Raw genomic sequence first — 19,528 nt, forward strand, 5'->3', positions numbered from 1 at the left:
TCATCGATCCAAACGTCGACACGTACCAATGGAGGTGCAGCCCAAAGGAAGTGAACCACCGTCGCCACCCCTGCAATTGCCGAAGTAATAATAATCCGGAGAATTTCTGGGCTGGCCTTGTTTCCTTCCATTGGGAGCCGTGTGAGCTCCACCAGCGTGCCGTCCTCCACGCGGCATCGGAAGAGATGCCGATGCCTCCCGCGGTAACGATACTTGAAAAAAGGATGCCTTCAATTCCAGGCAGGAAGCGGCCTCAGCCATCACAGGCAGCAAATAATGGGAAATGTGTAAAGGAGGAGCATTAGCCTCATAAGGGACGTCTCTGTTCCTGTCGCGTGGCCACGCGATCCATCGTCGTTGCAAACCGGTGGTTTTCCTATCCACAACCAAAAAGCCGTTATCCATCCGATTGTTGTTGCAGACAAAGCGTCCTCGATTATTCCCCCTTCCTTCAATAATCGCGCGTCATCAACCCGAGTCCTCCGTGAGCTTTTGCCTAATGTAAAAAAGAACGGAGAAAAAGGGGACCGCCCGACAAGGCCACAAATTTGCATGAGTCTCGTAATTGTAGCGGAGTGAGAATGAAAACCAAAGAAAATGTGCTCCTCCGCTTTCAGCCAGGGTTCCTGCCCTTCCGCATTTTCTTCCTTCACATCAATACAACCAGCAACGATACCTGGGTCAGCATTGTGGTGTAATTCTCCATTTAGCGAACTGTGCTCTGGAAAAGGTCAAACGGGTCGACGTGCTTCGCCAACTGTGAGATCACGTGTGGATCCAAATTGTATTTCTCCACTATTTGAGCAGCGTGCCTCGACAGACCCTGTTTTATGGAATGCGCCGTGGCATTCCAAGGAGCCAGAGCTCGCCCCACGTGAGCAGTCGTAAGATTCGTAAGCTTTTTTTTCTCTTGAAGTGTCCTGCATAGCTTTATAGTGTCTAACGCGCCCTGCCCTCGTATCGTGACGAACCGCAAGGCGCGGTGGGGATCCGCTTTCGCCGTCTTTGGTGCCACGGGCCCATCAAAAATTAAGGTCCCGTCACGCTCCATTGTAAAATTGTTGTGGGGTTAAGGCCGCAATCTCGGACCAACAACTCGCCGTTATCCACGCAAGTCGAAAGACAACGCGTTCCTTCCAATCGGTCCGGCTGTGGATAAATTGACCCATCCCTTCCTCTGTCAAGGGGCGCGCCTGCTTCGTCTCCGATCGCGCCGCAATTTTTTGTAGCCCCATAATCACCATTTCCAGCGGGGTTCGATTCATTTGCAACATGGACCGCAGCATCCTGGCGTGCTGCAGTTGGGTCGATGGCGCCACTTCGATTGCCATCAAAAAGGCCGCACAGCTCTCCTTGTTGATCGGCTGTTCGTGCGTGCGGCAAAAAGTCTTGAATTGCCCAGCTAGGGACATTCTCTGCTTCCGCGTTGACGGTGCCCACATTACCCGAGCCACCTCGTCCGCTTTCCTTATGTAGCCGGGCCAAAGCGGGGATGTCGGTAATTCTTCGTACCACAGTCGAGCGTCGTTGGCGGATAAGCTCCATTGCCCTTCTTAGCGGTTGCGTCAAGCAATTCAAAATAGCGGATGAAGCATTGGCGGTGTGGTGCGATGCCTGTGAGGATTGGTGGGAGGCGGTGGAATGAATGGGGCTGCCGTCTTCCGCTCCCATAAGCGGCGGGCAGCCCCTCTGCCGTTTTTGACGGCCATCTGCGCTGCGAGCAATTTCCTCTGGCCATGCTGCGTACGTTGCACGTGGATGCGTCGTGCCCGTACATTTGACACCGTTGACATCGCACCGGACGCTGCGTCCCTCGCCGTCCCACGAGAGGCTGGGTGGCCCTCGCGAAGGTGTCATTTTCATGAACGGCTGTGTGAAGTCTGGCATAAATTCTGAGAGCGGGATGCCGGGGATCGGATGCCATCATGAGCTGCATCCGGAATGCCTGCAGTACTTTCTTACCAAATTTCATGCATGTATCCGTGAAATCCTGCTCAGCTTCAAACGCACTAATCCAATCAACCAAAGGGTCAAAGGAAAGTTTAGTCTGGTCCTCAGTCTGTTACCAATAATTGTATGCACTCCGGATGTCAAAGACGACCCCGGAAGAGCCGTTATTCCATACACGTAAGGGCCACATAGTGACGTCAAATGCACTGAATCGACGTTTCTCTTCTTCTGGACCAGAAGTGTTTTCCAATGGAGAGGTGCGAGAAGTTAAAGGCATTGAGGGTAGAAAATGCGGTCTTCCAACATTGTCGCGAGAAGTCGGGGGAATAACCGGCCGTCTCTGACCCGTCGGGCTTTGTCGGAGCGCACTTATAGGCATGCCCCCAACCATCAAGAGATGCGTTTGATGCGATTGTGTAGGAACGCCATCCTTGGCTGTGTTTAGACGCGTGACAGGTCCATCTGCCAGACCTCTCCGAGTGGCGGGGGCCTCGTCCCGCCGTCTTTGCATTCCGCGCGGCTTGGTACGCATCTCGTGTAGTAAGGTGCGACTCGCAGTCCTGTAGTTGAGCTGAGAGCTCTCCCAAGTGAAATTTGCGCTCCTGCAATTGGGCGCGGGCCGCTTCCAACTGTTGTTGTAGTTCTCTAACCTGTTTGCTTGCCCCGGCAATGTTAGATTCGCGGATCGATAGATTGTTATGCGCCTCCTCAACTTGCCAATTTAGCTGAGCATTCCGATTCTGCACGTCCGCAATGGCGTTAGCGTGGTCAGCGTTCAATCGCTCCCTTTCAGCAGTGATGAGCCCTTGTTGGACCCCCAACTTCCGGGCTGCCCCCATAGCGGGCAGGAGCACCCGGGTCTCAAAATTAGGGATCTGAAGCGCCCGGAGATTCGCAACATGTCCTGTAAGGGTTACATCCTGCCACGGTTTGGCGGTGGATTCAGGGATGAAGCATAAATCTATCGTAGAGGCGGCCACAGTCAGCGTCTCCTCCGAGACGTGGGTTTCATAAATGAACTTTATCTGTACCTGGGTATCGCCATGTTGGCGTACCAATTCCCAGAGACGGGCACCAATATCACACCACTTGGAGGCTGTGTATGGAACCAGTGCCATTTTCTTACAACTACCTGGCTGTGTCTGCAACATATAAAATAAAAAACAAATATTATCTGGCCTGCATCAACCCCCTGCCCCATGAAGTAGTTTTCTTTCCAAACAATTCATACGGCAGAAAGTTTCATAAGGAATGCATTCACTCATCAGGATAAACATACATTAATTAAGTTAGCCAGCTCTGCCGCGATCATTCTTTTCCCAAGCTCCTAAAACAAAACTCTTCTTTATGCTTTATAGATACTTTTATTTGCCTTTATTGTTTCATGTTTTCTCCGTCTCGCTCCTTTTATTCGCCCTTTTCTCCGCGTGTTCCGCGCCTCTTCCTGTGCTTTCCGGTGCTTTTGTGTTTTTTCCTTCGGTTTTGCTTTGCTCACACACTCGTCTGCATTTGCCGTTCTACACTCGCCATGTGCGTCTTTTCCACCCCCTGACGCCGTCCACGGCGCTATCCCGGGGCCGACATCCCGGACCCTGACCCCTCCCCAGTGTGGCCTGGGAGGGGGGGGGGGGGTTTTTGTACACGGTCCCAAGTGCCGCGAAGGACCCCTCATCAAAATTGAAAACCGTTGTGGGACGCAACCGTTTCCAACTAGCGATGGTTGTTGGTGCGGTTTCTGTTTGAATCTCTGTTCGTAATAAACTTTTCCCATTTTCGTCTATCGTTTTTTCAAAAAAATCGAGAAAGGGTCTTTTTTTTTGCTGTTCCTTGAGTGCCGTTATTTTGACGCGAGTTCAAACCCTACTTGGTAAAAGGCTTTTTGTCTTTGTCATAGTTTTCAAAAGATCTGCGAAAAAATATTGTATTTTCTTTACTGTTTTTTGACTCTGTTTCAAACCCTACTTGATAACAATTTTTGTGGTCGGACTCTAAATACGTAATACAAAAGGATACAAGAGCTCCTTTTACTCAGCTGAGATCGGCGTTACGTGCATGGTTTTTGATAATAAAACTATTTGTAAATAAGTAAAAAAAGAAAAAGGAAAAACAAAATCAACAGAAGCAAAATTAGCAGAACTAACATACAGTTCATTAGGCACAAAGAGATACTCATAGCTGTAAAACGGATCAATTTAGTAGAAAAATTAATACTTTGTAGTGCTCTTCGAATACTCTTATAATAAATTTTAGGTAAAAGAACTACTCACTTTTCGTAGTTCACAACAAAAAGAAGAAATAGGTATTGACGAGTATTGGTTGTCGGAGATCGTTGTTGTTAACCAATAAACAATCGAAGAGGTTGAGGTAAATACCTGTTTCGGAAAAATAAAAAATTTTGAGGGTCTATCTGTGACCAGGTTTCTCGTATTTTTAAGGAAAGAAAATATCATTGTGGATATTAAAAGATATTGGACAGAGAGGGCATCGATACTCATTGGTTTTTGGAGATCGATATTATTTTGTACAAAATTTCAGATCGAGTGAGTAACCGGAAAAGTACCCCTTCTGGAAAAATAAAAATCTTTGAGGGTCTATCTGTGACCAGGTTTCTAGAGTGTTGATAAGAATATTATTAATTATTGGGAAACAGAGAGAACAGAAAGGATATTGACGATTATTGGTTGTTGGAGATCGTTGTTAATAATCAGCGAAGAAGCGAGGAAGCGATAAAGAAAAGAATTGACGACCGCGTCATTTGGTAGAAAACGGTAGTTGACAGCGTGTTGGTTGGCGGGTAAAGAGTCTTTGGGTTCGATCGATTGACGTTGCTCGATAAACGTTGTTGCACGGACAATTACTATATCCAGGATACTAACTATCACGGCCTGGCAAACCAGGACTCGGCAGATACATCTTTACTCTGGTAAGTATTATGGCCTACTCCAAGCGAGGAATGCCAATGCCTTTTGACTTTCGCAACGGGAGGACGGACAATGACTGGACGACAGGTGGGAGGCGGCAACAACCACCACGGTATATGACACGGTCAGCGGCTGCGTCAAGACTTCCGTTTATCCACCGAGACAGCGTGGATCCATCTCAGCTTCAGGAGATCATTACTGCGGCAACGACAGAGGCTATCAAACTGCTCACGTCCCCTACTAATGGGAGATACACGGATAACAATGGGAATCGCAGCTGGCGGTCAAGGAGTTGGCGGCCGAACAGAAGAGACACAGAGTTACTGTGGCGAACTCAACAACCCCAGGGAGGGCCGCAAATGATTCAAGGAGGAAACCGTTCCTGGCAGTACAGAGACCAACAGCCCAGACGGTACAGATCACAATCCAGCTTGGAAAGAAATAACACGCCGGCACAGGCGTCGCGAAGGACACAACAGGAGGACCGTCCGGGGACCCAGGGGGTCCGACGAGGGGCCCCACAAGAACAGCGGGGACCACAGACAAACACCGCAACCCCATCCCTCCCGGGAAGAAGGGAGGTCGCGCAGGGGTTGCCACACGCAGGTTTTCGGGGACAACTAACCAGACCAAAAAACCCGCATGCTGCCATAGCAGCGCTAGCGGAGCTCGAGCTGCAGGCCTACCAGGAAAAGCACCAACGGTACATAGGAGGCACTAAGACTCTAGTGCCATGGTGGACGGCCTTGTACCAAAGTGGAGCACAAAATTACCACTGCCCACTGTGCTCGTTTAACCGACCTGGGGAGCACGACGTGTTTTACCACTGTCGCCAGGCTCACCAAACATACGACAGGTGCTACCCGTACCGGCTACATCTAAACGGGCACTGCACCTTCCCAGTCGAGAAATCCTGCTCGCTCAATGCAGTGCTGGCGGTATTGTCTCATTACGAGGACGAGAGCCAGTTTTCGCAGGAAGTACGAAGTACCTACACGGTGCCATGCAGAGAGAATACGGAACGGATCATACGGGCAATGGAAGTGCACCTACCGCTGGCACCGGTATCGGCTTTGGAGCTACTCATCAAAAACGATTCGAAGTTACGGCGTATGTTTTCAACAACGGCGGTGGCCGGCACCCAATGCGAATTATGCGGGTGGGCCCTACTAATGGAGGATGCGTGTCCGTCCCACTCGGAAACACGGCAGGAAGAACCCGCCGTCATCACCTTGCAGCCGAGAAAGAGGGCACCAATACATCTTACGCAAACGTTACTGATGCAACAGTACCGGTCCACGTGGATTTTGGAGGAACACGTGTGCACCGGCGAGCAGCTTGCACGCCATCATCCGAAGTGGGCAATGACAGCCACCAAATCACGGAAATTCGACGATGCGGTGGCACTGGAGTTCGGCCACTGGGACAAGCAAGCGATGGGGGTGGAGGAGATCCCATTTGTGATCCTCCTACCGCATCAAAACGGCACGGCGGAATATGGACTGGTGGGACTAGTGGCCACCAACACCCCCAACCATGTCGCCGCCTACATACCAAGCGCTTTACATAAGGACACGGAGTGGGTCATGATCGATGGTATGGTCCAAAGGGTGCAGCGGAAGCCCATCAACACCCACAAGGTAATCCTCTGCCTCTACCGGCGCTTCATGCCGGAGATGGGACCGGAAGAAGATGAGGAGGACGATGAGCAAGAATCGCACGCGCGTCACAGGGAGCAGGACGGCCGCACGCTAGCCTCTGCGCCCAAGGGCTCACGCCTCCCCCAATCACAAAAATGGGAAGAGGCCCCAGACGACTCCAGTATGGTGGACGGGTTTGGTAAGAATGGATATGGGCAACCGCCAGGCAGTGCAACTCATTCCAGTCCGCCAGCCTCGTCGTCACCTTCCACCCAGACGATCACACAGGATCCATTCCTAACGCCTATCGCCCCACGAAAGCGAGGCAGGCGGGGGGAGGAACAGGAGGAGGAATCCGAGGGAGAAGGCAACAAAGGCGGGGGGATTGTCTGCGAAGAGGACGAGGAGGGACTCTTAAAACCGTCAGTTCCCCCAACATCGTCTCAACCAAACCAGCAGGCACCACAAGGCCGATTCCTAAATGGGGAGAAAGAAGAAATCACAATGAGGCGGACACAACTCCAAGAGAAACCCCACAATAATAAGAACGAGACGCCACCGCACCAACAATCATCTCCTTCCTCAGAAAAAGAGGAGATGGAGGAGGAAGGCGTGGAAGGCGAAGAGGGGGAATCATTAACACCGAGAGACACTACAGGTCAGGAAGACGGCGGAGACCCTTTTTCACACGACAAGACAACTGCGTTGCTTGATCCCGTGTGGTGCCTGGCAGGTGGGTGCCACCACAAGTTCTCGGGACCGCGCCGTGGGGAACACCTACGATCGCATATCCATGCGGTCCACCGTAAGCAGGAACGGATGGACATTACCAATGAAGCGCTCATCTCACAAGGACTGGTTTGGTGTGACGCGTGCGGGGAAGTTTGCTCGGCCAGCCTGCGAGCACGGGCAGCACATTGACCACGCTGTGGCCAATACACATGTTGTAAGGAAAACATGGCGACACAGCGGGAGGAGTACCGGGCGTCGGTTACCGGATCCCACTTTACCAAGACGGCGGCGTGTCTGGAACGGGCACCCTCCGTGGAATGGCCGACGACACCAGCCACAGACCCGCTGCAAGACCCGTGGCTGCAGGAAAGAGTGCCCACGAGACGTTACCTCCACAAGCGCGAGTGGTCCAACTGAGTGGATGTAAGCCGCACAGTCATGCTGGGATACAACGCCTCGGCGCCGGACAAATGAGGCTACAAACAAGTGGCCATCATGGACCTGGTGCAACACCACTTAAGACTGCCGGAGAAACAGCGCAGTCGCTAATCCACCCGCACCAACCACCACAAGCAGCATAAAACCAATCCTCCAATCGACCATTTCAACAACACGACAGTAGGAGTCGTGCCGAGTGTTATGGAGACCACGAAAGACGGGGAGGGTTCGGTCGGCGATGAGAAAAAGCAACAGGACCCGACGGCCCACCAGACAGAGCAAATACTTACCGCGTCCGACATATACAAGGCGAGACGCGCAGAGACACTGTGCACACTGCAGGCAACGGGACGCGCAGCAGCGCTCCTCACGGCGGCGGAGGCGGAGCCGGTGGCTTTCTCCCCCGAGCTGGTACAAAGCCTAGACGACCTCTACCCACAACTGTGTATCCAGAGCCCGCCGTCAGTGCACCCCTGGTCACGTTCGACAGCAAGGACGTGGCCAAGATGATTGAGAGCCGCCTAATGCGAGGCGCAGCACCGGGTCTTGACGGCTGGACACGGGAGCTGGTGTACCCCCTCACGAAGGACAAGGCGCTCCTCATGGAGATCACCGCCATTTTGACGGACATGGCCAACGGAAACGTGGCCCCGGAGGTGGCACACCGCCTCAGGGCAACCAACCTCACGGTGCTGCGGAAGCCAAACAAGAAGTTCCGCCCGATCGGCGCCGAGTGCGTGTGGGCAAAGGCTATATCACTCACGGCGGTGGACGCTGTCATGCCAGCCCTCAAAACCTGCTTTAAGAACCTGCAATACGGGGTCGGCAACAGCACAGAATTGGCGATTGAGAAGGTTTGGCAGGACTTCCACATCAAGGGCGGCGTGGCCATGTTGGACGGCCGGAATGCGTACAACGCCATCAGTCGCACGGCCATCCTATCCGCCGTCTATGGTAACACCACATGGAGCCCACTCTGGCAGGTCACACGACTCCTGCTGGGCACGGAAGGGCTGGTGGGCTTCTACGAAAAGGGACAATTGGTCCACTCGTGGACGTCGACGCGGGGAGTGCGACAAGGCATGGTGCTGGGACCGGTGCTTTTTTCCATCGGCACCATCGCCACCCTTCGCCAACTGGAAAGCAGCTTCCCCAACGCCAGCTTCACGGCGTACCTGGACGACGTTACTGCGGCGGCACCACCGGGCATGCTTGGGCAGGTATGCGAGGCGACATCCAGAGCGATGCGTGCCCTGGGCATTGAGACGAACGAGGACAAGACGGAGGTCCTCCATACAGACGGACCAGTGGACATGCCCGCGGAGTACATCCGGCCGTTTGCCCGCGTGCTCGGTGCGGGGATAGCAAACGACACAGAAAGCGAGCTGATTACGCAGTTTGTGCAACGCAAGGCGGAGGAGACAGACCGCCTGTTCCGAGCAATTGTGGAGCTCCCATTTGCGAAACACACGCAGTGGCGGCTCCTGTCCGTGTCGGCGCTGCCACGCGTGACGTTTCTCCTACGGACGCATGCCCCAGTACACACGAGAGCAGCGGCGGAGTGGTTTGACGACCGCGTCACAGGCGTACTGGGCGTCAGCATGGACGGACCCGTTACAAAGCGCACACGCGACATTGCGGCCCTCCCGGTGCGCCGCGGAGGGTGCGGTCTCCGACGGCAAAAGGAGATTGCGGAATTTGCCTACGCGTGTCTTGGAGAGAAGGGGAAGCAACGCGCCCTGACCGACAAGTTGGATGCAAAGCACCAAAGCGACCTTTACGAAGCCCTGCAGGGTCCTGATCGCAAGGTGTTCGTGTCCAACACGGCGGCAGGAGCAGGCAGACCCCTCACGGACCCGCAGGTGCATGCGGACGACAGAGGTTTTTCCACCTACATACGGGAACGACTACTGGTGCGCGTGCTGCCGGAGGGACAGAAGTGCATATGCGGGGCAGACGCATCCAATGAGCACGTGCACACATGCACGCGACTCCAACAAAACCCGCGGACCACACGCCACGACATGATCAACATGACGTTTGCAAATGGGTTGCGACTATGCGGATTCCAATGCGGCATGGAACCGCGCCTTACGGAGGCAAGCCGGCAGCAACCGGACATCCTCATCGTGGGACTCGACACGTACGTAATCACCGACGTGACCGTCACATACGCCGGGAGGGTGACGGCATATGTGTCAAAGGAGTCCATGGACGAGGCAGACCCACTACGCACCGCACGGGACTGCCTCACACAAAAACGACAAAAGTACCGTCACTGGGCACTGGCCAACGGGCTGGACTTTGAGCCATTTGTCATGCTGACCAACGGGGCAATCCACCCGGCAAGTCGGCGGTGGCTGCGGCGGATCCTGGGCAATCAGGACCACCGACTCACCATCACGAATGCGTACGATATGATAGTGGCGGACACCCTGGCGGCCATGCTGCGTGGAAACGTGCACGTGTTCAACGCAGCATGCGGCCGCGTGGGGCCGGGGTAAACGCCCCGGGTAGGCGAGTACCCGGGCAACTCCTCGGGTAGCTGAGAGGCAATAAACACACAGAGGACAAGGAAAAATACAGAAACAGAAACCCACACATAAGGAAACTCGCCACCACAGAAAGCAGCAGGAAAACATCCACGGAACGCAAACAATGCAGAGGTAATCAACGGTACGGTAGGGGCAATGAAATTGACCTAATGCGGAGAGCAGTTTTTGTTATACAAGCACAGTCGCCGTACCAAAGCCAAGGGATACAAGAGGGGCTTCTTCTATACTTGTGGAATATGACGCCCAAGAGGGTACAGGATGAATGTTTTTTCATTGTCCCCTCCCGCCCGGGTTGGTGAGGATCTTCATTTACGTTTTTGCTTTTATTTCTTTGGCGGGTAGGGTACGTTTTTACTTTGGGTATGGGGGTTTAATTATTTTTTACTTTTTTCGGATAGAGTGTAGGAGTGGGTGTTGGTGTGGAAATGGAGGCCATGTAGGTGGTCACTGTTTTGCTTATGGTTTCTGTGTCTTTGGCTGCGCAATGGTTATTATTATTATTATTATTATTATTATTATTATTTAGGCTTCTACAATGATTTTGTGCCCAGAAGGAGCGAAGGCAGATGATAGCGTGTTTTGTTTGTGTTGTTGTTGTTGTTGTCTTTGTTTTTTGTTAAATAACTTGTTTTTTTTGTGTTGTTTGTTGATTACCTGATTTTTGTCCGCAAAAATACATTGCGTCGGTGTGCGGCGAGTGCGGTACTTTTTCTCCTCAGGAGTCCACCACCCAAAAACCGCCGTTACTTTCTGCGCCGAGGGGTGCGGGGTTGAGAGGCCCTGTTTTAGTTTTTTTTGCTTGCTTGCTTGGGATAATAAATGACTGCCGCTTTGTGATTTCCCAACGGTCACGGGGACAATAAAAAAAAAAGACGTGTAGCGAATTTGTTTTTTTGGATTGGCCTACGAGCCGCTATGAGCCCTTTCGGAGGTGTAATATGCAATGTGCCCGTATCGTGTGTTGTTTTCCATCGGCTGCCATTTTCCTTTTTTTTTGCGGGTGGGGGAGGAGTTGCGGCTAATTCCGGACACACACTTCACTGGATCGCCTCCCATGGTTGCCTTAGGCACACAGGCGCTGTTGGAGTTTAGCGAAATGCAAACAAACGGGGCGGGGCGTGTGATAAATCAGATGTGGGATTTGTGGTGGAGGCCATTCACGATGGAATAGGGAGAACAAAGAAAAAAAAAGAAAAGAAAAGAAGCACAAGTAAAAATGCGAGGGAGGGCCCCGCCTCAGAGAAACAAGAGCAAATATGGGTTGAAGAAAAAGCATTGTTTCCTACTTGCCACTTTGAACGTGTTCATGACTCACACGGTCATGTACGGATGACGTGTTTTGATGATCAGAGTGGTGTGTGTGTGTGTGTGTGTGTGTGAGGAACATGACGGGAAGAAGGCAGTAACAACGGCTTTACATAGTTTGTCAATGAATGAAAGGAGAATGGCCAAAAGATGAAAAAAAGAAAAAAGAAAAACAAGGAAATGAAAGGAAAAAAATGGATGAGAGATGAAGCGGTGACTACAGATGGCGGGGGGTCAAGGAGCAAATACTAAATATACATACATACATATACATATATATATATATATATTAAGGAAGGGTAATGCTTTCTCTACAAATGACCTCACGGTGGCGAAGACAAGATCAAATTAAGTAAAAACAACAACAACAAAAAAACAAAAACAAAAACAAAAAGGCTCAGAATTAAACGGTCTTGTATGTATTGGACACCTTTTTTTTTTGTCATATTGCTCTCAGTAAATCCTTTATTTTTTTTCAAGTTAACAATGCCCACCACAAATACGTGTTATTGCATTGACTTCTATGGGCACAGCTATCACTCTTTTTGGGAGGGGATAGAAGGAAGGGAGGAGGAAACGCACATACAGCATTCCTTGCATTTGGAGAGGTGTCCCTTTTTTTATTATTGATTGCAAACTGAGAGGGATACCATGGCATATCGCTTGCCTTCTGCATCTTCTGGGACGCCGCCGGACGCTACGTCACGACTTCCAGTCAAATTATTGTTTTTTCTCTTTTTTTTCACCCACCTTTTTTTTGTACCTACTGGAGAGATTTGCGCGAAACACACACGCGGCGAGACGGGCCTGCCGCACGCTTCTCCCGATGGAGGGTTCACAAGTGAAGGAGCTCATTCAGAAATGGCGCGCGCTCAGCAACGAACTGAAGGAAAAGAATGCGGAGCTTGAAAAGACACGCGCGGGATTGCAGGAGCTTGAGGGACAGCATGCCAAGACTGTCCAGGACTGGGACCTTGAGAAGGCCAACATTCAGAACACAATCTCCCTTGTCTGGGCCCAGGTGTCCGACAAGAAGGAAGAAGTTCTGCGGATTGAGAAGGAAACAGCCGATCTGCAGTCGAGGGTGGATGAGCGGCGACTGCGCAATGAGGAGTACTGGTGCGTTTTGGATAAGCGCAGGCAGGCGGCCAATACGCGATTGCAAGAGCTAGAGGAGAAGGACAAGGATGCAAAGGAGAGACTGCGCGACTTTCGCGAGGTTCGGGACGAGAGTAAACAGCAACTAATTTCCGCCATTCGCAAGCTGGAGGACGCGGAACAACAGGAACTTGTGGATCATCAGCAAAAAACAAGGCAGGTGCGAAGTAAAATTTCGGAGGTTGTGGCGTCTGTAGAAGCCGAAAAGAAGTCATGGGCGCTAGAGGCGGCAGTGCGTGGATGGAGGGAAAAAAATGACGCACGCAGGTGGCTGAGTGAAGAGGCCAACGCTTCTGAAAAGAACAAGGGAGTATGGGCGGAGGCTATCAGGGAGGCGGATTCGATGCACTTTGACAATTCCCTGAAAGAATTGGACGCACTTCGTGCCCTCATCTCCTGTTAGAGACAGTCACTGTTCTCCTGCACTTTCAGACCTATATATATATATGATTTGTTTTCACACAAGAGCAAGAGAAGTGGCTGGGTGCTACTCAGTTGTTTGGAGGTTTCCCCTTTTCACACTCTCTATTCTGCATTATATATATATATATAATATTAGATCCTACTAAAAATAAAAAAAAGGAGTTTTTTTTATTTATTGTTTGCATAGGTTGTAGTTGTTGTATTTGGTGGAGAGAAGGTTTTTCCCTGCGTGTGTGCGAGCGTTCTGGCTCTTCGGGTTTAAAACCCTACGGATTTCCTTACTGCCAATTTCCTTTTTTTTTAATGTGTGTTGCCGTCGTTTTTGTTGTCGGGTTCTGTCACGGGGCACCACGGCTGATGCTCATTGGATGATGTATGACGCCTTGTTGTTCTTTTATCTTCTTGATTATTTTGCTTCTTTTTCTCCTTTCTGTGGTGTTTTTTTCTCTTCTTGCTTTTCTGGGTCTTCGAGACGGTGGAAGCTTTGCGTGTTTGGCATAGGTGTTCGGTGCGTGAGTATTCTTCGCTTATTTTTTTTGGTAGTGTTTGATGTCAAGTCAAATACGTATTCGTTGCCTTCCTTCTCACTTTGACGCACAGTCACTTCTGCGTCTTTGCTCCTCCTTTGGTGACGTCGCATCCTTTGAGCCCCGGTGTTCCGGCACAGGGAACGAGGAGGGGAAGGAGTGTACGGCAGATGTGCAGTTTGAGGAGGCGGAAGACGCCTTGGCCGCGGCAGGAAACATGAATGGCATGGAGTTTGGCGGTAAACATCTTCGTGTTTTTGTAAAGCATGCTGTTGATTGAAAGGAGCCCAGTACACTGCCGCACTGTTGTCGGGGTTTGTCATTGCACACGCACGAGTGTGTCAATAGAGGCGTGAATTTGTTTGGAGTTTCTTTTTTTTTCTGTCATTTGGATGTCTTTTTTTTTTTTTTTTGGTGCTTGGAAAGAGGGAGAAGGGAAGGACGAGTTGTGTTGCTGTTGTTGCGCGCACCAAAGAAATGGACAGCCCAGGGAGCGTGCGGGAGTACGTAGTCATTCTTGACGCCGGCTCTCAATACGGCAAAGTGATTGACAGTAAAATTCGCGAACTGAATGTGGAATCGCGTGTTATGCCGCTTAGCACCCCAACCGAAGTTCTTCGCGGCGACCATGCCATAAAAGGCATCATCATAAGCGGCGGCCCAAGCTCCATATACGACGACGATGCTCCAAAATTCAACGCTGATCTCTTTGAGGTGGTTAAGCCTCTGCTTGGCATATGTTATGGGATGCAGCTTCTGGCACGGACTTTCGGGGGAACCGTTGGCCGAGCAGCCGTGCGAGAGGACGGGCAGGACGAAATATGGATGGATTTATCGTCTCCACTCTTTAAAGGACTGGGTTCAGGAGAAAAAGTTCTACTGACGCATGGTGACTCGATCACGGACTCTGGACCGCAGCTGAAGGTCGTAGCACGCAGCAGTGCAAATATCGTCGCTGCAGTTTAGCATCAGCAACTTCCTTTGTTTGGTGTGCAATTTCGTCCAGAAGTGGAGCTGACAGAGCATGGGATGCAAATATTCAAGAATTTTCTGACTCTCTGTGGTTTCCACTTTAACTTCACCATGGAGGACCGGGAGATGGTTGCACTTCGCATGATTCGTAAACGCACTGCTCAAGGACAAAAGGTATTGTGCCTAGCATCTGGTGGAATTGACAGCACTGTGTGTGCGGTGCTGCTGCTGAAGGCTCTCGGACCTGAGCGGGTGGTGTGTGTACACATTGATCACGGGTTTATGCGTCTCAGAGAGACTGAAGAAGTTGTGGCCGCTTTGAGGGAGGCCGGGGTGTCTGTGGTTGTCGTGGATGCCCGTGCGCAATTTGCAGAAGCGACGACTGAAATGCCCGCCAGGCGCAAATGCGCGCCGTATAGAACGGGGAAACTCTGTGAGGTGACAGATCCTGAGGAAAAACGTGTGATAATTGGCAATACATTTATGTCTGTGTGCGATACCGTTATTCGAGATCTTCAATTGGATGTGAATAATCTGTTGCTTGCCCAAGGCACGCTACGCCCCGACCTCATCGAGTCCGGTTAATCGTACGCCAGTCTTACAGCGGATGCCATTAAAACACATCATAACGATACCGCTCTTGTTCGTCAGTTGCGTGATGCTGGACGAATTATAGAGCCCCTTTGCGACTATCACAAGGATGAGGTACGGGAGTTGGGTGTGCGGCTTGGCATTCCACCGAATTTGGTGCAGCAGCAGCCTTTCCCTGGGCCTGGTTTGGCCATCCGCGTCCTATGCAGCAACGGCACCCCGCACAAAGACGAATTTTATCAGTCAACAAATGAAATTGTGAAGGCACTCTGCAGGGGAGACACAAGTATTGAGCTGGCAAGGCCACTTGGCGAGGCCCTGAGGGATCTTCAACCGGCTTCTTGCGTTCTGCCAGTGCGCACTGTTGGTGTGCAGGGTGATGGCAGAACGTACGCCTATGCTGTGGCTATTTCTACCGGTCGATTTCCGGTGGAAGCGGAGTGGAAGGCACTCAGTCGTTTGGCACTTGCTATCCCAAAGGTTGCGCAGCATGTGAACCGCGTGGTGTTTATGTTTGGACCGAAAAGGGAGGATTCTCCGCATAGTGTCACGAAGACGACACTGAATCCCACTACTCTCGACAGATTACGTATTGCAGACGACATTGTGAACTCCACGTTACTCAAACACGACCTTGTGCGTCGGCTGAGCCAAGTTCCTGTGGTTCTCATACCTCTTGGGTTTGAGGAAAAAGGTCAATACAGCGTTGTGGTACGCACGTTTGTTACAAACGACTTCATGACGGGCGTTCCGGCGCTTCCCGGGACACCACTGATGCCACTGGCCGCCTTGGAGGAAATGGTGAATTCTTTGCAGCAGCTGGATTTTTTATCCCGTGTCATGTATGATCTTACAGCGAAACCACCTGGAACGACAGAATGGGAATAATAGCGGTGCTCTTCTCCCCACCCCCCCGTGTGTCTCTATTTATTATGGAGTATATGTGAAGGCAAAAATGGGTATATGTTTAGTGACATATTGACTTTGATGACAATTTTCTGTGTTAGAAAGAAGCGTACGGGAAAGAGGAAGAAAAGACGCCAATAGGAACAGAGTAAATGGAGTAAAAGAATAATTTTCCCCGTAAAATAAATTAAAAAAAATTGTTTCCCTTGGAATGGTTTGAGGGAGAAAGTGTAATAGAGGAGGCCTCCTTCTGCTGAATATATATATATATATATATATATGCACATTTGTCTAATTGGTTGTGTGTGAGTTTTTTTTTTTCCCCTCTATGACAATTTACAAACTTTGTCTCCTGCATCATTTTTTCCGATTCTTTTTTTTTTTTCTTGTGCCTCCCGCTGGTGGTCAGTTGAAGATAAAAGTTAGGTGCGCCGAAAGCGTATTTGGTTTAAGGGGGTGAAAACAAAATTTTTTTTCTGTTTTTTATTATTACTTTTGTAATGGATTGCGTCCTGGAGGCTCCGACAGCGGCTGTGGAGTATGCTCGCACAAGCAACGCCTTTGCGGCAAAACGGCTTGTGGAAGCACCACTCCTAAACACATTGCCGAGGTGTAGAAATACCTTTTGTGTTTCGCATGCCTCAAAGCATCCTGACGCTGCGACTGCAAGGGCCTTCTTAGACAAATACATCCCGCAGCAGCGAACCGACATGGATGTGCAACGTGACGCCGTTCGCCAGCACCAACAAGCCCGTTTTCGTGAAATTGTAGAGGCGAGCGAGAGGAAGAACGCAATGAGCGCCAGAGAGAAAGTTATAGGAGTAAAATGCCTCATGCATCTTGCCGCTCAGAAGAGCCTTCAACATGCCAAAATGATGAACCATCACCCAATTGTTATTCACTCCGTGCGTCACACCTGGCGGATGCTTCTTCTGCAGCTAAAAGAGCACCTTAACGATAATGGTTTCGGTGAGATCCAGGAAGAAGAAGAAGCCCAGCTTGCATTCCGCTGCCGAGGAGCCTTGGAAAATGTATCTGCTCTCGGTGTGTGGTTTGTCGGAGCCATGTCCATTCCCTTCCGTCGCTATGCCGTTCGGATTCCTACGGAGGATGGCACGCTTCAACACTTTGTGGTGATTGGCCTTGCGTCCTTCACGTACTCGTCGTACGTTATGGATGACCGCCGGCTTGCACAAGAGGCCACTCTCGCGGAGCTTGAAAGGCTCTCCAAGAGGCTCAGTGTAAACCTTCTATTTTTACCGCCCTTGCTATTGCCGGAAGAACCCCTACGGAATAACACCGATTTCACTCAAAACAAAAATGCTTCCATGGAGATGCTGATTGCCTAAAAAACAAAAACAAAACAAAACAAAAAAAACAAAAACAAACAAAAAAAAAGCATCAACGAAACAAACAAACAAAAGAAACTAAAAGCGAGAAACAGAAAGAAAAACAACAACACAAACACACGAAAATCAACAGGCAGTAACAAAAACAAAAAATAAATAAATAAATAAAAATGACGGCATACACGCGCACAGAGCACAATAAGGCAAGGCAACAAGAACTTAACACAAAACAAAACAAAACAAAAAACAACAAAGTATTGAAATATATACATATCTAGAAGAAAGGGAAAGGCAAAATCACCGTGACAATGGTGCAACGCGGCTTTCCCTTTCTTTTTTTTTCCTACTATTTAATTTTGAATAAGGACAACTATATCCATATAAAACATGATTTGAAGCTGCTTGATCATTTCTAAAAAAGAAAAGAAAAAGTTTGATGAATATTTATATCTTCACTAGTTCCACATTGGCCAATATGATACCCGTATAATTAGAGGCAAATTTTTCTGCGAATTTCAGGGTAACCGTGAGGGATTTTTTTTTGTATGTGTTTGTTTGTGTGTGTGTGTTTCTCCTGATTGGGCTGCCGCTTAGGATGGTAGAAGCAATAGGGAACGTCCTGCGGGGAAGGGGTTAAACGTGTTAAGAAAAAACAGAAGATTAAGGTGTGGAGTGGGGGAGGGACCCTTCATGTGCTGGTAATCACGGCGGCATACCACCACCCTTACGTTATGTTTTGTTCGGCTGTGGCATACGCGTGGATGCCGTACAATATTTTGTTTGTGTGCATTTATTTATTTATTTAATTTTTTTTTTGTGGAACAGTAATAGAGGACAATATTTTCTATTTGTTTTTGCAGGACAGTAGTAGAGGACAATATTTTCTATTTGTTTTTGCAGAACAGTAATAGAGGACAATATTTTCTATATTTTTTTGCAGAACAGTAATAGAGGACAATATTTTCTATTTGTTTTTGCAGAACAGTAATAGAGGACAATATTTTCTATTTGTTTTTGCAGAACAGTAATAGAGGACAATATTTTCTATTTGTTTTTGCAGAACAGTAATAGAGGACAATATTTTCTATTTGTTTTTGCAGAACAGTAATAGAGGACAATATTTTCTATATTTTTTTGCAGAACAGTAGTAGAGGACAATATTTTCTATATTTTTTGCAGAACAGTAACAGAGGACAATATTTTCTATTTGTTTTGCAGAACAGTAACAGAGGACAATATTTTCTATATTTTTTTGCAGAACAGTAACAGAGGACAATATTTTCTTTTTTTTTTTTGCAGAACAGTAGTAGAGGACAATATTTTCTATATTTTTTTGCAGAACAGTAGTAGAGGACAATATTTTCTATTTGTTTTGCAGAACAGTAACAGAGGACAATATTTTCTATATTTTTTTGCAGAACAGTAGTAGAGGACAATATTTTCTATTTGTTTTGCAGAACAGTAACAGAGGACAATATTTTCTATATTTTTTTGCAGAACAGTAGTAGAGGACAATATTTTCTATTTGTTTTGCAGAACAGTAATAGAGGACAATATTTTCTATATTTTTTTGCAGAACAGTAACAGAGGACAATATTTTCTTTTTTTTTGCAGAACAGTAGTAGAGGACAATATTTTCTATATTTTTTTGCAGAACAGTAATAGAGGACAATATTTTCTATTTGTTTTGCAGAACAGTAACAGAGGACAATATTTTCTTTTTTTTTGCAGAACAGTAGTAGAGGACAATATTTTCTATATTTTTTTGCAGAACAGTAGTAGAGGACAATATTTTCTATTTGTTTTGCAGAACAGTAACAGAGGACAATATTTTCTATATTTTTTTGCAGAACAGTAGTAGAGGACAATATTTTCTATTTGTTTTGCAGAACAGTAACAGAGGACAATATTTTCTATATTTTTTTGCAGAACAGTAGTAGAGGACAATATTTTCTATATTTTTTTGCAGAACAGTAATAGAGGACAATATTTTCTATTTGTTTTTGCAGAACAGTAACAGAGGACAATATTTTCTATTTGTTTTGCAGAACAGTAATAGAG

At 48.8% G+C, this 19,528-nt stretch overlaps 2 protein-coding genes and 1 pseudogene across 2 annotated transcripts, besides 23 other annotated features; all 3 read left to right on the top strand.

Annotated features, from left to right (window-relative positions):
* Positions 1 to 2,830: part of a sequence feature (areas not merged during assembly with more than two copies in the genome that could not be assigned to a particular haplotype) that runs on past the window's edge.
* Positions 1 to 3,279: part of a mobile genetic element that runs on past the window's edge.
* Positions 2,831 to 3,028: a sequence feature (heterozygous, non-Esmeraldo-like haplotype).
* Positions 3,029 to 3,710: a sequence feature (areas merged during assembly that could not be assigned to a particular haplotype. This can correspond to areas where the two haplotypes were merged or to regions with more than two copies in the genome that were merged during assembly.).
* Positions 3,104 to 3,279: a mobile genetic element.
* Positions 3,711 to 3,739: a sequence feature (heterozygous, Esmeraldo-like haplotype).
* Positions 3,740 to 4,782: a sequence feature (haploid, Esmeraldo-like haplotype).
* Positions 4,783 to 18,104: a sequence feature (areas not merged during assembly with more than two copies in the genome that could not be assigned to a particular haplotype).
* Positions 4,988 to 10,185: a mobile genetic element.
* Positions 10,725 to 10,759: a microsatellite.
* Positions 10,812 to 10,850: a microsatellite.
* Positions 11,415 to 11,440: a microsatellite.
* Positions 11,591 to 11,615: a microsatellite.
* Positions 11,687 to 11,751: a sequence feature (A-rich).
* Positions 11,794 to 11,831: a microsatellite.
* Positions 11,896 to 11,935: a microsatellite.
* Tc00.1047053506717.200 (hypothetical protein, conserved) lies at positions 12,368 to 13,102 on the top strand (the record flags this gene model as incomplete). Its single annotated transcript, XM_813871.1, has 1 exon — positions 12,368 to 13,102. The coding sequence occupies one exon, from the start codon at positions 12,368 to 12,370 to the stop codon at positions 13,100 to 13,102; it is 735 nt and encodes a 244-aa protein (XP_818964.1).
* Positions 13,234 to 13,257: a sequence feature (AT_rich).
* On the top strand, positions 14,146 to 16,103 carry Tc00.1047053506717.219 (annotated as a pseudogene).
* Positions 16,297 to 16,317: a sequence feature (AT_rich).
* Positions 16,376 to 16,399: a microsatellite.
* Tc00.1047053506717.240 (hypothetical protein, conserved) lies at positions 16,619 to 17,467 on the top strand (the record flags this gene model as incomplete). The annotated part of the gene is made up of 1 exon (XM_813872.1): positions 16,619 to 17,467. The coding sequence occupies one exon, from the start codon at positions 16,619 to 16,621 to the stop codon at positions 17,465 to 17,467; it is 849 nt and encodes a 282-aa protein (XP_818965.1).
* Positions 17,467 to 17,619: a sequence feature (A-rich).
* Positions 17,692 to 17,721: a microsatellite.
* Positions 18,105 to 19,528: part of a sequence feature (heterozygous, non-Esmeraldo-like haplotype) that runs on past the window's edge.
* Positions 18,256 to 18,283: a sequence feature (AT_rich).

This window comes from Trypanosoma cruzi, genomic scaffold, assembly GCF_000209065.1.
Source record: "Trypanosoma cruzi strain CL Brener 1047053516719 genomic scaffold, whole genome shotgun sequence".
Classification (NCBI taxonomy): Eukaryota; Euglenozoa; class Kinetoplastea; order Trypanosomatida; family Trypanosomatidae; genus Trypanosoma; species Trypanosoma cruzi.